Here is a 15,763-nt window from a genome sequence, read left to right on the forward strand (position 1 = left end):
CCCAGGTGTGACTTGCAGGGGTGCCTCCAACTCAGGCCAGTTCAAATTACAAGGGCCGACCTCCTAATTAGGAAGAGTTATGGCTTGATTTAAAAAGGAGAGCAGACTAATTAACACATGTAGTGTAATGTCTTAATTGGGATTCAGATTGGAGAATTTGTGCGGTTCAGAATAAATGACTCATAATTAGTCAAGAGGTCCAGTTTTCTTCTGTCCCTGGGATCCCTGCTCCCGACACAGAGCTCGGAAGGATGGGAAGTTAAATATTGCATTTTGTGAGCTGTCAGCTGCAAAGCAAATCCCTCTTTTCACCCATTAACCCCCCGTCGGAAGGGAATGATGAGGAGCTTCCAAAGGGTTTCACTGCAGAGGATCAGCACAGATTGAAAATAAATAGAATTAATATCCAAGTGGTGAAGAGGGATTTCGTTCACAACACTGCCCTGTGTGCTCTGCCAAAGGCGTGGGTCAGGGGACGGGCAGGTCTGGACCTTCAGAGCCCCCTGAGAGCCCAGCTCGGGCAGCTTCTGGAGCCTAACAAATCCCAGGATGAGTAAGGTTGGGAGGGAGGTCACCCAGCCCAGCCTCCCTGCTCCGGCAGGAGCACAGAACTCAGGGTTGTGTCCAGATGGATTTTGAGTACCACAAAAAATACTCAAAAAAGAGATATTAAAAATTGGATTGCTGAACATCTCCAGAGATGTTCCAAAAGCAAGTGAAGGAGCCTGATTTGTTCACAAGAGCAAAGCCCATCCCACCCCACCACAACTGTGCAGAAGTATTGGTGTTATTTCATGGGAGAACAGGAGTTTTAGAGACTTCACCCCACACACAGGACAGGAGCAGCTTTGGGATTAAACCCTGGATTGGATAAGCCAGCAAGGAACTGGAAAGTTTGCACCAAGAGGTCTCACGCCTGAAAGCTGCAGGAGGACAAGAGAATCCTGGAATCATGGAATGGCTGGGCTTGGAAGGGACCTTAAAGCCCATCAGGGACAGCTCCCGCTGTCCCAGGCTGCTCCCAGCCCTGTCCAGCCTGGCCTTGGGCACTGCCAGGGATCCAGGGGCAGCCACAGCTGCTCTGGGCACCCTTGTGCCAGGGCCTCCCACCCCCACAGCCAGGAATTCCTTCCCAAGGTCTGACCTAAACCTCCCCTCCCTCAGCTTGAGACCATCTCCCCTTGTCCTTTCACTCCCTGCTCTTGGGAAAAATCCCTCTCCAGCCCGCTTTAATATCAATATTTTGTGGTGCCCGATTTTAAAAGCCAACACTTTTGGTCTGTCTCATCAGCAGAACTGATCCATGTTTCTCCCCTGACCTTTGGATGGCAAAGAAAAGGAAATTTTGCAACACTTCCCTCCTCCTCTTTCTCTTTTTCTTCAAGTTTTGCTCCTTCACTCCTTCAAACCCCCTAATGCCTCTTCCTGCTGCAGTTTCCCTTTACAAATTTTGCTGAGAGGACACTGCAAGAGGCAGGAAGACGCTGGGAACGCTCAGGCTGAGTGCTGAGGGAGGCACCTCAGGCAGCCGAGCCCTGGGCTCCCGTCTCCCGGTGTCCGTAGGTACAAACACACACAGACAGTACATCTGCTGCGCGGAGACAGAGTGTTGTAGCTCTTGTAAATACACCTTCATTCAACTTTCATCACATTGTTCATTAGTGGTTTAAATTTTGCATAATTTGGCAGCTGCCTCTGGCGTTTTTCAGGAGGTGCTGTAATTTATTCCATATGGAAGTCAGGCGCTGCACTCCGAAGGAGTTATCGGGTGCAGTGAACCAGGGCTGTATTTGTCGGGGAGGAGGTGTCAGATGCTAAACTAAACATGACAGGAGTGAACCCGAGTCTCCCAGCTGACAGATTCTGTGGGGTTTCTGTGGTGTTTGCTATAAACAGGTTCAGAGGCAGTGCAGACACCGCGAGACGCCGGCGCCGCCGCGGGGCACGGGGAGCGCCGGGGCTGGAGCTCGGGGGATCCCGAGGTATCCCAAACTCTTCGGAACACCCCTCTCATGTGCCAAGGAAGTTTGGGATGCCAGATCCCCATTCTGCCAGGTCTCTCTGCTCTGTTCCCGAGCTCTTCTCACTCATTTTGGGTCATTTTAGGAAATCTGAGCTCTACCAGCGACCAGCAGCTCTGCTGCCCCACCCAGCCAGGCCACCACTGTCCCCAGCCCGGAGCTCCAGCCCTGTGCCTATCCAGAGGATACAGCAGATGCAAAACGAGGGAGGTTGGGGGATTTTTGTGCTTGATTGACACCATTAAAGGAGCAGTTTCCGTGTTTACTCCGGGAACAGCCCCAGCAGTTGAAGGTGTCACTGCTGGCAGCTGCTGAGCCCAAACAAACTTCACCAAGGGCTCAGCCGGATGGGGACTTCGCAGGAAAAGCACCTATGGGAACACCCTGCTCTCACTGACAGGGGAATATCTCCAGGAAAAATCCATGGACACCAGGGCCAGGAGGGCCTCCTGTCCCAGCCACAGCTCTGCAGTGACAAACACGGCTCAGGCTGAAGAAAATGCCCTTCCAGCACCACAAACCACTGGCTGAGCACTGGCCAGCCCCCAGGAAAATCCATTTTTCCTGGTGCCACCGATTTAGCTCAGCCAGAGCAGCTCGGCAGTGTTGATCCAGCCTGGGAGCACTCAGATTTTATGGGATTTACAGGAAAACAGGCCTAGGAACTGCTGCTTAAGGAAGATTGGAGATGAGGAAGAGCAGAAATGCTCCTCTCCCACGGACACAACTGTTCTGCTCCCGTTTCTCCCTCAGCTCCTGCCCATCGCCAGCAGTTCTAGCTTTGTCTCTTCACAAACACTGCCCAGCCAGCTCCAAGCCCTTCTCCAGTGTATCCTGACATTCCCGAGCTCTTGGAACCTTCTCAGCCCTGCTCTGTGCTTCAGACCCTCTGAAAGGTCTTCTCTGAGGGGCACAGAGCAGGTTTAAGATAAGGATGTAAGAAGAGCTCAGGTTCTTCAGTCTCCACTCAGAGATCCCCCAGAGCAGACGCTGGTGATGGACTGAGCTTCTCCAACTCTTGGCCAGGCCACAGGAGCCAAAAATTTGGGTAGTCCCACCACAGAGCTCAGCCTGAGGCTGCACTTAGACCTGGAGTGTCCCACACAAACCAGCTGCAGGACGGGCTGCAGCTCTGCAAGGAGCAGGGGCCTTGGATGGTGGCTGGGAGCAAACAGCTCCACTTCCCAGATTTCACTGTAATAACCAAACAAAGGAGTGTCTGAATAAAGGGAAATAGGGATGAAGAGCCCAACTTCCTGCAGTGGAGGCAGCTGTCCCCACACCTGTGTGACATGGGGGCACCAAAGAATTCCCACTGTCAGCTCTGTGCCACGGAAGAGCCGCCCTCATCCCACAGACATGGCCAAACCAATATTTTTCCGTGTTAAAGTTGCCAGCACAGATATTATTTATAAAACTTCAATGAGAATACATCTGCACAAAATAACTGACACCGTGTTCCCTGCATGGCATATGCAGGCTGAAAATAAACATTGATTCTATATGTTCCCTGCTCCAACAGAGCGTCCAAGCAGCAGGAAATGCATGAAACATGGGGAAAGAATGGGAGCGCGGCAGTGGGAGGGAACATGGAATTACTTGGAGAGCAGGGAAGGCGGCCCCGGGAGTTAAAATACACAGCAGGCAGAGAGACGAGAGGAGCCAAGAGAGCTGAAAAAAATGGCACAAGAGACGGGAGAGGCAGCTGGGGGAGTTAAAACATGCAGATGGAGAGATGGCTGGGAGAGAGGAAAGACCTGGATCCGAGCGGAGAGACGCGACCGGGAACTGGCCACTTAAAATAAACTTTGGGAGGAACGAGGCAGGGAGAATTCCTGGGATCTCAAACCGCTGCTGGGAGCAGGGGCTGGCTCCTGGAGGGGTGGGAGTCCCACCCGGCTGAGCTCCATCACCCACCTGGGACCATACCAGGCATGGGAATTGTCCCCTCCTTCCCACATCCCAAATGCCATTGGAAGAGCCATCCCCTCCTTCCTCAAAATCCCAAATGCAAATGACTTGGAGGAATCATCCCCTCCTTCCCACAATCCCAGATGCAAATCCATTGGAGGAATCATCCCCTCCTTCCCACAATCCCAGATGCAAATCCATTGGAGGAATCATCCCCTCCTTCCCACAATCCCAGATGCAAATCCATTGGAGGAATCATCCCCTCCTTCCCACAATCCCAGACGCAAAACCATTGGAGGAATCATCCCCTCCTTCCCGTATCCCAAATGTAAATCCATCAGAGGATCCAGGCTGTGACTCCTCATTCCAGCTCTCCAGCCTCCAAATAATGAGTAACATGTTCGTCCTTCCCATTTATAGCCCCTGTAGGGATCTCCATAAATAAATGGATAATGCCTGTTGGGATCTCACCCCCATTAAAAACACCCTCCTCCAACTCAAATCCTACTAAATTCAACAAGTTACACTTTTCCCAAATGCTCCAAAGCTTTTTTCCCCCAAATGAGCTTTCACCTCTGCCTGAAGCCTTTGGGAATCACTTCTAAGATCTGTGAGTTGACTTCAGATCCCTCCCCATGTCCCAAGGGTGCTCCAGAGGTGCCACCACCTGAGGCAGCGTGGCCAAGCCACACCTCAGTCCCCATCCCTGCTGTTTCCCACTGCCAGCCTTCCAGGAATCCAAGGATATTTGATGGCAAAGGAAGCAGGCACAAAGCTCCGGGGAGAATTCAGGCAGGCAAAAGCAGGGCCCGGGTATTTTTGTACCCACAGAGTTTCGTGGCAGTGAGAAGGAAAATTTTCTCTCCCAAACGTGAATGAAGTCTTTCAATCAGTTAAAATGATGATTTTTTTTTGAGGGCAATCTCCTGTAAATGCACAGGTAAGATCAGTTTTAGTAAGGCCTGCACTGAGCACAGGTGCATTTAGCAGAACTCACATCAGCCCAAGGATTTATGATGCCCCCAAGGACAAAGAAACGATTTATTGGTGTTATTTTGCTCCAAAGGATGGAGCAAATTTCACCATTGGTTTTGCTTTGCCCCCAGGTGCCAATCTGATTTTACTGTCAGGTTCATTGCAGCTTGGGGATGCCCCAGGACGGGCCCTCAGCGTGTCCTGCTGGAGACAAACATTTCAAATAACAAATTGATAACTCAGAGAGGAGTTTCTTACAAACTTCTCTGAATTTTTTGGCACATGGAGGATTTGATCTGTGGATACCCAGCAAAGGTCCTCTGAAGCAATGAAATCATTTGCCCCATTTGGGTGTTGATCTTTTTTGGGATGGTGAAATGGGAACCAGTTAAAGCAGTGGGAACACACAAAACCACCTCGGTGCACAGCCTCAGTTCCTACACATAACCCAGAGTAAGCCCCGAGTAAATTACTCCAGAATAAGTTACTCCAGAGTCAGCAACTCCAGAGTAAGGCACGGTCACTCCCAAGCACATTCCCAGCAGATCCCACAGGGAAATCACGGCTTGGGGACCGTGTGGGTGACAAAGGGACTTGGAGCAGGGAAGAGGCTGCAGAGATTTTGTTCAGGAGGAGAATGAACAAAAACTCAAACATTTTGCACAAAATTAGGGGGGTGGAATCTGCTCCTCATTGGAATTAGATGGTCTTTAAGGTCTCTTCCTACCCAAACAATTCCATGATTCCATGGCCACCTCTGGCTGAACACCAGCCGAGACCTTTTAACCTCTGACATTTGCTAAGTGGAGAACTGCAAGTCATGGACAGTTTTCCACTGACTCCAGAGGGTTTTGTCTCCCACTGACCTTGCACAATGGGTTACTCAAACTGCTGGGGTGTCAGGGATGAGTCAAAATAACCATGTCAATATAAAACTTCAACAGGCTGGACATTGCTCCAAAACGATGGAATGTGGCAATTTAATAAGCAAAAAAATGGATTTGGTGGATGAAATTTGAGGGGGGACCTTGTGGCTCTGCACAAGTCCCTGACAGGAGGGGGCAGCCGGGGGGGGGTCGGGCTCTGCTGGCAGGGAACAGGGACAGGAGGAGAGGGAACGGCACCAGGGAGGGTTTAGGTTGGATTTGGGGAAAATTCCTTCACAGAAAGGGTTGTTAAGCATTGGAAGGAGCTGCCCAGGGGTGGAGTCCCCATCCCTGCAGGGGTTTCAAAGCCCTGTGGATGTGGCCCTTGGGGACACGGGGCAGCGGTGGCGGTGCTGGGGGTGGTTGGACTCGATGACCTTGGAGGACCTTTCCAACCTGAACCATTCCATGATTCCATAAAATATCAATGCCAACACCCACTGAGGACCTCTCCCCTCGGGAATCCCCCTTCCCCTCCGGCAGCACTCACTTCTCCAGCACGGACATGATGATCGGAGGTAGAACCAGTATAGGCATGGGCAGGACCACCCTGGTCAGGGCTGTTTCCAGCAGGGCCTGTGGAGCAAACACAAACAAACACATCCAGACATCCCAAACAAACCCAGAACGGACCTGCTGGGCTCAGGAACGGCTCTGCTGGGCTACTTATGGGAATGAAGGGATCAGTGGGCACTTCCAGCTTGGCCAGGAGCTGTTTGGTCACAACATTCCGGGTCACAAACCCGGCAGAACAAACAGAGACACCCAAGAGCTTCCCTGATTCCACCTGATGCGACCAAAAGTGTCCAAGCACCCCGGCACAATCCCACACACACCTGTCAGGGCTGCCTGCAGGGAGGAAGGGAGGTGGGACAGCTGCCTGCAGATGTTGCAGGGGAAATGTTGTAGGGGAGATGTAGGGGGGGAAATAGAGGGGAGATGTCGTAAGGGAAGTGCTGGAGGGAAGATGTTGTAGGAGAGATGTTGTAAGGGAAATGTCGTAGAGGAAATGTAGGGGAAGTGTTGGAGGGGAAATGGAGGGGAGATGATGTAGGGGAGACGTTGTAGGGGAAATATCCCAACAGGGGCTGAGCAGCAGCTTCGACCCTTCCTCCCTGAGCTGAGTGTTGATTTCAGCTCCGTGCTGGGGGAGTGCAGCCCCTCACTGCTGCTCCAGGGACTGCTTTTAACCCCTGCTGGCTCCTTGCAGGGCACTGTGACCCACGGGGCTCTCCTCTCCCAGGAAAACCCCAACCATGGAGCTGCAGTTGCCCCTCCACTGATCCTTCCCTCCTGGCCAGACTCACCAGAAGGAGCCAACAGAGCAGCCGGATCTGGATTTATTGAGGCCCAGAGATCTTGCAGGGCCTCAAGGGGCTCCAGGAGAGCTGCAGAGGGACTGGGGCCAAGGGCTGGAGGGACAGGAGGCAGGGAATGGCTTCCCAGTGGGAAAGGGGAGCTTGGGCTGGGATGTTGGGAAGGAATTGCTGGCTGGGAGGGTGGGCAGGGGCTGGGCTGGAATTGCCAGAGCAGCTGGGGCTGCCCCTGGATCCCTGGGAATGTCCCAGGCTGGACACTGGGGCTTGGAGCAGCCTGGGACAGTGGGAGGTGTCCCTGCCCATGGCACTGGATGGGCTTTGAGGTCCCTTCCCACCCAAACCATACCAGGATTTTATGTCCCAGGGATTTTATGTCCCATCACAACAAACCCCCAGAGAGGGACAGAGGGGTCACACTGAGGATCTGCCACATTTTACATGACAAAAACCAGGATTAACCCGTCCAGGAAGAAGCACTGGGATTGGGTGGCAGCTGAGCAGAAGTTCCCAGAACTCCCAAATTTTCCGTTTCAGCTCCACCTTCACTTTTAATCTTTATTTTCTCTTCCAACCATCAGGATGGAGAGGGGAAAGCAGGTCCTGGAGCCAGCTAATGGAATTGAGGAAAACTGGCTCCAAGAAGTGTCTCGGAGCACTTCAACAGATTGTTTGAATCCCCCTGTTAAACAACAATATGGAGAGGCATTAGAGATCCCCCAGCTCCTGCCGAGGACTGCAGAGCCGTGCATTAATTGCTGTCTCTGGAGTGCCTCAGGAGCCTTGGACAGAAGGAGGGAGGGAAATGCCAGCATTATATTATTAACTCCTGTGCCTGGGCGTGTGCTGGGTACAGCTCCACGTCTCACTGAGAGCCCACTTGGAAACAACAGCTCAGGAGGATGCTCAGGAGGCAGAACTGCTCCGAGGGGTGGAGAGGGAACAGCTCCAGGCACGGAGTGGGTCCCGGGGAAAGCAAACCAGGTGTTAACGAGGGTAAAAACACCTGGCTGCCCTCACCCAGCTTCGGGTGGCAGCTTTTAATGCAGGTTTGGCAGGGGAAGGGGTGAAAACTGCTCAGCTCAGAGCCTGAGCCCTCCTCGTCTGGGAAAAGGTGTGAGGGATCTCTGCTGGGAACTCCACAAGGAACTCCTGTGGAAGCATCAGGCACAGGATCTCCCCAGGGTCAATCTGAGCCCCTTGAAATCTTCAAGGCCAGTCCCCAAATTTCCCCACACGACACAAGTCCTCTGGAACGCTGCTCTCCTCCATTCCCAGCTCTTTAAGCCATGGATTCCAGCGGCTGTGGGGTGTGCTGAGCCTGGAATCAGCCGTGCCCCAGCTCACCCAACCCCTCGGGCACTCACGTGTTTGGCAGCAACTCTGGAAGAGCCGACGATGTTCCCATTGTTGTCCAGCACATCGATTCCTTCTTCCAGTTCCGTGTGCCTCATCAGGACAACGTTGCAGATGTTGGCACTGGCTGAGGAGGAGAAAGGCAGGAGGATCAGCCCTGGTCAGTCCCCACCAGCAGTTTCTGTGTGCCCTGCCAGCCCTCCAGATTTCCTTCCCTCAGTCTGCCGAGGGGCTTCCCTGAGCTGCTCTGATCCAAAAAAAAAAAGAGATGGGATTCTCAAGGAGAGTAATAACCAATTTTTTCTTTTTCCTCTGGGAGAATAAGGGCAAATAGGACAACTGGAAGGTCCAGAGCAAGGTGTCCCTGCCCGTGGCTGGAACTAGATGGTCTTTAGGGTCCCTTCCAGCCCAAATCATTCCACGATTTCACACATTTTAGGGGAAAACCGGCTCTGTGCACCAGGACCTTTCTGACCCCCACTCCTTGCCCAGCCTGTGGCTTTTGAGGCCTTGAGGTGACCCCAAATTCTGTCTCTCAAATCTGATCAGGAGCTGGGGTTGAGCACCCCCCTCCAGCGTGCAGCCCCTCTCTGGGGCTCAGGCACTTCCCAACTTCTCCCAAAGAAGAGCTGCTAATTCCCACAGAACTTTTGGGCTGATCAAGTGGCATTTTCCAGCACCCCCCCCACCACATTTCCCTGCAAACTTTCCACCCAGAACTGAGACAAACCCACTGTTGCTGCAAGCACCAAGTGCCTTCCAAAAATGTGTTTCTGCACGGCTTGATGGGTTAATATTCGCTAATTAATCTCAATTCATGTCATATAACAAATGTCTAATTTTTTGAGGGTGGTGGGTGGGTGAGCCCTCTCCGAAGGCAGCTCTGTGCAATCAAGGATGATTTGTGGTGACAAACGCTCCTTCCACTCGAGAGGGAGAGGAACACACACACACGCACACTCTGTCTCTCTCTTTAATATTCCAACTACCAGACCACTCTTCCCATCTATCAAAATATCTGTGTTCCCAACCCTTCAGTTCCTGAATCCCAGATCAAAAACAAAACAGGCCTTTCATTTAAAGAAACTTTAGCCCCTGGGGTTTTTTTCATTTTTAACACTCTCATGCCCCGTCCTTCTCGTTGTCAATCACAACTGAGCAGATAAAAACCCCCCAACGGAGCTGCTTTGGCCAAGGATGCCCTGGTACAGAGTTCCTGACAGAGCCAGGATGGGGTGTCCAGACCTGGCCCTCCCAAGATGCTTTTCCAAGGCTCTGGATTCCCTGACCTGGTCCCAAACCCAAAAGCTGCTTCCAGCCCGCTCGTCTGAGACGAGCGACTCACGTAACCGCTCCCCTTCTGCTTTCTGAGGAAGCAGAAAGTGCTGCTAATTATGGCTAAACTTGGATTTTATGGACGTCTCAAATGCACGGGGAGGGGTGAGAAATAAATAAATATATGTGCAGACAAAGTGATCTGCAGGATCCGGGAAGAAATTGTGATAATATGGCCTGGAAACTGCGGCTATGAAAACACTCTGAGGCACACTGGAACCTGGGTTCAGGCTCCAAACCAAGCCACCACCCCACTCCTGGGGCTTTGTAGATATTTTTTCTATCCCAGCGTGCTCTCCACGCTCTAAATCTGTTCTTGGGCATCACCTAAACACAACAACTTTAACCCCACACACACAAAAGCCCAAGGAGAAGAAATCCTTCCTTCCTCTCCCTTCTCTCCAATGAAGATCTTTCTATCTGCTGTAATTTCCTTCAGATCAGGTTTGGGGTGTAATTTCGGGGATTTTGTGAGAATTCTTTCAGCCATGCACACCTCCAGTATAAGGCAGACCCTCACCAGTGACACCCTGACCCTGGGGACAGCCGTTCACACCCAGTTCTTGGGAAGAAAAGGGTGAATTGGGTTCCTTGCATTCCCTGGGCACCGAGATCCTTCCCCTCCTCATCTCCGAGAAAGGATCCAGCCCCTCCTTGCTCAAATTCAGGCTCCAAGACCCTCCTTGCCTTTTCCTGCTCTTTCCATGGAACCCCTTCAGCCCCAGAGGATGCTCCACCACCAATCCCAAACCCCTTTTCCAGCAGGGCAGCCTCTGGCCCTGCAGAGCCTTGGCCACCTCCAGGAGCTGCCACCTGGGTTGGTTTCCTGCACCCAACCCCTGGACCTGGGTGGGATTTTTTTGGACAATTTGGGATTTTCAGCTACTACAAATTAACTTTGGAGGAGGGTGAGGGCATGGCCTGACCCAGCACTGCTCCTGCTGAATGTGTCCTCCAGGCAGAACTTCTGCAGGTGGGAGTTCACTGAGTGTGCAAACACAACCTCAACATGACCTGGGGATGACACACCCCGTGCACAGCATCCCTGAGGCCACCACGACCTTTCCCAGCACCCATCCCAGCTTCCCAAAGCTCCACAGAGTCCTTATGAACATCCCTGCTGGGAGTTTGGGCTGCCTTCCACCCCAGCAGCAGCTGCCCCTCTCCCCTGGTAACTCGGGATCAGACTCTCAAGCTTGGATGTCCCTCCAGTTCCCCAGCTGCCTCCAACCAGCACAGCTCTGGAGGTCAGTGGAGAGGGAGGCAAGGAAGGGATGGGGACAACTCCTTAATTTCACAGAATCATGGAATCATTAAGGCCGGAGAAGACCTCGAAGATCATCGAGTCCAACCATCAGTCAGCACTGCCAGATCCACCACTAAACCCCATCCCTGAGCACCACGTCCATGGGTTTTTTGGAGCAAGAGCTTTACCCCAGTGTCGGGCTTTTCATGTAGAAAAGGAGAATTTCTGCCTTTTTGCTGGGGGCTGGAGGCTCAAAAGGAACTGGGAGATGCATCTTTAACTAAAGGGTTTGTCCAGGTCTGCAAAGCACAAACCAGCAATTAGTGGGAGGATCCCTGATCATAACGAAGCATGACAAATAAAATATTAGCTGGAGAATTAATTACAAGCTAAACAAATTAATTATGGGTCCTCAATCAATGCCAACACAAACACCTTGGTGTGGAAATAGATCAACCCTGCAGCAAGGATTTCCTGGGTGTCTTTGACTCAAACCCCGCCTCAGAGCTGCCTCCCAGGGCTTGAACTCATTCCTCATGCTGTCCTGGTTATAAAAACCCAAGGAAAGCTGAATCCCTCAAAAATACATCCCAGAAAAGTCCCAGGAAAACAACAACAATGTCCACAGATCCCTTATGTACAAGCAAAGTGCTCAGAGCAACCCCCAGACCACAATCCCCATCACTGCTGCTCTGCAGACAGGGCCAGCAGCTGCCTTCCTGGCAGAAAAGAGGGGGAAAAATCCATCAGCCTGGGAATTGAGGGCTGGGGGGACACAACAACCAGTTCCCTGTTAAAAAAGGAGCAGAAAGACCAGAGGAATGGAGAGCAGCAGACAGGTAAAGGGGCTCAGCAGCCTCGAGTGAAGCTCTGAGGATGTGGCACTTGCACGGCAAAGGAAAAAGCTGAAAGGAAAATTCGGCATTAAACAGCTGGAAAGGGACCTGGAACAGGGAGCAAACCCCATTCTTTAGTGATTTCCTCTATGCTTGGGCAATCTTTGCCCCATCTTTAGAAATGAATAAGCTTATACAGAAAATTACCCCAAAGCCACTGGGGACTTCTCCAGGGCTAAAATAACTCAGCATCTGCTGAAGGTTGTAACCACAGGGCCCAGCAAAGGCTGAGCCCAGGGCGTCCCTTCCCTCAAACACTGGGCTGACAAAACACCAATAAAATGCTCCACCAAGCCAGGAGCAGCCTCAGTTCTGCACACACTTGGGGCTGCTTTTAACCAGTGGCTCTCAGAAATCGGTGCATCCACAGCAGAACCATTTCTTTGCATTTTAGTGTAAAATAACCACAGTGCTGCTGCTTATTTGAAGATTTGGGCAGTTCAGCCCAGATCTTTTGAATGAAATGCACTCAGATCGGGATGGTCACGGACCAGTCAGTGCTGATCACTTTTGAAGCTGCTTCAGAGTGGGAAGTGCAGCTGAAAAGCCTCAGGGGCTGCCTCTGCCAGCAGCTTTGCAGCATTTTTCTGCCAAAATTCTGCTTTGCAGAGTTCCACCCCTGCCTGCCCCAGCTCAGGGACCACCACCACTGAGGGCACACGAGCAGGAAGGCAGGAGCTGTGTCCATCCCAGCGGCTTCTGGCCATCTGCAGGTTTGCAGCCACCACTCAGAACATAAAGAAAAGGAGTTCGTCCTTACCGACAGCAGGGAACGGCACAAACCTCTGGATCAGGAGCCGAGTGGCCGGGGTAAACTTGTTTGCTCTCTGGATCAGAACATTAAGGCCCACCTTGGAGTGGAGAAAAACAAACCAGAGAAGCAGAAGCTTAATGACCAGGAGCAGGGCAGGTGGCACAGTTTGGGGTCTCTCCCCATGGAGAAGCATTTGAGAACTAAACCTCCCCCCCACTGCAGGGTTTGGCTGTGTTGGGCTCAAACCTTTAGTCAACAAAGGGTTAAATCCAACTGCTGAGCTTAAAACACGGGCTGAACCCAATCTTTGGGCTTAAATGAAGAGTTGAACCCAACTCGTGGGTTTATATGAAGGGCTGACCCCAACTGTTGGACTGAACCCAACCATTGGGTTGAAGTGAAGGATTGAACCCAACCCTTGGGTTTATAAGAAGGGTCCAACCCAACAGCTGGGTTTATCCAAAGTGTTAAACCCAAGCATTGGATTGAACCAAACCATGGGGTTTAAATGAAGGGTTGAACCCAACTGTTGGGTTTAAATTAAGGACTGAACCCAACCCTTGGGTTTACAAGATGGGTCGAACCCATCACTGGGTTTAAATCAAGGACTGAACCCAACCCTTAGGTTTGCACAAAGTGTTGAACCCAGCTGTTGGATTGCACCAAACCATGGGGTTTAAATTAAGGATTGAAGGCAGCTGGTGGGTTTATATGAAGGGTTGAACCCAACTGTTGGGTTCAAACCCTTTCCAGCTAAAAGCCAAGCCAGAAACCACTGCAACACCATCCAGTCCTCCTGGAAATGCCCTTGGCTGCATTTTGGCCCCGTTCACCAACATTTTCCCCATCCAGCACAAAATCCTTGGGACTGGCAGTCATCACCTGGCCAGGAAAAAGCCAAATTTCAGTGGTGGTGGTGGCCCAACACAATGAATTCCTTCTCCAAGGGTCTGCACTACACAACCCAATCCAGTGCCAGCACTTGGGCTGTGAAGTTTATAACCATGGATTGATTTTTGTTGCCTCGTCCAACCCTTGACTAAAGCAGAGCTCTCCATAGTTTTTCATGGATGTGAGTCATTGTGGATGTTTACAGGAACAGCACAGAGGAGTCACTGCTCCTGAGCCTCAGGTTGATAACAGTGAAAACTGGGAGAATCTCCACCAAAATGGGCTTCAAGCACAAGAGGGGTGAAAAATTAACCAAAGCTACTCATGGGGAATGACTTCTGTCTTCCAATTACTCTTCCTCACTGTGTTTTCACTTTTTCATCCCACAAACTCCCCACAAATGCACAAACAAAACCCAACTGCCCCAACCCAGGAATTTTTGGCTGGAAATGGAAGCCTTGAGCAATGTGTGGCCCAAAAGTTTTCAGCCAAAAATGCAGCAAAATTAAAAAAAAAAAAAAAAATTCAGCCAAAGCCAAAAAGCTGCCAGAAAAGAGCGATTTGGGGGGGTTTAGAAAGAAAAGAGAAGCCTGGGAAAACATATTTTGCAGGCTGCTACCCTATCCATGCACATCCCAGCACATCGCGGCGTGCCGGAGCCTGGGAGGAAGAGGTGGAGAAGCACAACTGCTGGGTAAGCCCTGCACGAGCACAGGGCTGCTTCTCCAGCCCCAGGAAGTATTCCCAGAGCCTTTCCCAAGGTTTTCACCCAGACCCCAGCAGGAACTCCTCCTCTTGTCCTCGGCAAATGCGGCTCTAGAGCTGAGCCCAAGAGAGCCACAGTGACTCTTCTTAGTCTGGACAGCAGTGAGGGCTTGTCTTGATGTTCTTCCCCCACAAAAAATACTGAATTCTTTTCTTTTTTTGCATTTTCCAATTGTTAGGATGAGTATTTTCAAAGTCTGAACAGTTTCAGAAACTGTAAGATAGTCTTAAACGTGTGGCTTTAAGAGAAGACAGTTTTAAGCCTGGCTTTGCTGGTCTGCCCTGTGGATTTGGGTATTTAGTCTGGATACGGTTAATCCGTGTCAATGACAAATTTTGCCACCTGCTTGGGGGTTTGATGGGGAATTTGGCCATAAAGTGGATGGAGGGATTTGAGCATGAAGTGGAAGAGCAGCAGGTTTTGAAAGAGAAAAGCTGAGTCTGGGGCAGCCACCACTGTGAGGGCAGTGAAATAAAAGCATTTTACTTCCAGATTCAATGCGATGAACTCAGTCCCCACTCGCAGCAACCCCCCTGCTGGGAATCTGAAATTAGAGTTGCTGGAGATTTAAATCCCATCTCCCAGATTCCCAGCACAAGGACTGGATATAGGAAGCTAATGAGGGTTTGTTTGCCACAGTTTGGAAATTGCTGTCGCTGATCTGTGAACTCCTTCCCACAGGCCACGAGGTGCGATGAGGGCAAACAGGGCAAGGGCAGGAACTGCTCAGCCTCAGGCCTCCAAAGCAAAAAGGCCATCAAGGAGATGTTAATGAGTTTAATTACTTGGGGCTGGCTGGAGGATGCTGTTGAGGCAAATTCATCATTAAAAACCAAGCCCAGGTTTATTATTGTGACCAACACCCAGTCACTGAGTGGGATCTGCAGCACTGGGAGATGGAAACACGGAACAGAGTCAGGGGGGATCATCCCACCAAACCCGGCACAACCACGGCACCGCTGAGGCTGGAAAAGCCCTCTAAGATCGAGTCCAACCATCCCCAGCACTGCCTGGGCCACCACTGCTCCATGACCCCAAGAGCCACATCCACAGCCTTAAATCCTTCAGGGATGGGGACTCCACCCCTGCCTTGGGCAGCTGTGCTTGACAACCCTCTTGGTGAAGGAATTCTTCCTGGTATCCAACCTAAACCTTCTCTGCCACAATCTGAGGCTGCTCCTCCTATCCTATGGCTCCCTTTGCAGCTCAGTGTCTCTGGGCAACCTGCTCCAGTGTCTCAGAATTCCAGAGTGGCTGGGGTTGGGAGGGACCTTAAATCCCATCCAGTGCCACCCCTGCCATGAGCAGGGACACCTCCCACTGCCCCAGGCTGCTCCAAGCCCCAATGTCCAGCCTGGCCTTGGGCACTG

At 51.5% G+C, this 15,763-nt stretch overlaps 1 protein-coding gene across 1 annotated transcript in view; it reads right to left on the bottom strand.

Annotated features, from left to right (window-relative positions):
• The window catches only part of SFXN5 (sideroflexin 5), a gene marked incomplete at both ends in the record, with an annotated part of 85,562 nt that overhangs the window by 20,749 nt on the left and 49,050 nt on the right, over positions 1–15,763 (bottom strand). The window contains 3 exon segments of the mRNA XM_082282478.1: positions 6,324–6,409; positions 8,517–8,632; positions 12,743–12,833. Of these exon segments, the coding sequence (XP_082138604.1) occupies positions 6,324–6,409; positions 8,517–8,632; positions 12,743–12,833 (293 nt within the window).

Source organism: Coloeus monedula (assembly GCF_965178545.1).
Source record: "Coloeus monedula genome assembly, chromosome: 5".
Taxonomy (NCBI): Eukaryota; Metazoa; Chordata; class Aves; order Passeriformes; family Corvidae; genus Coloeus; species Coloeus monedula.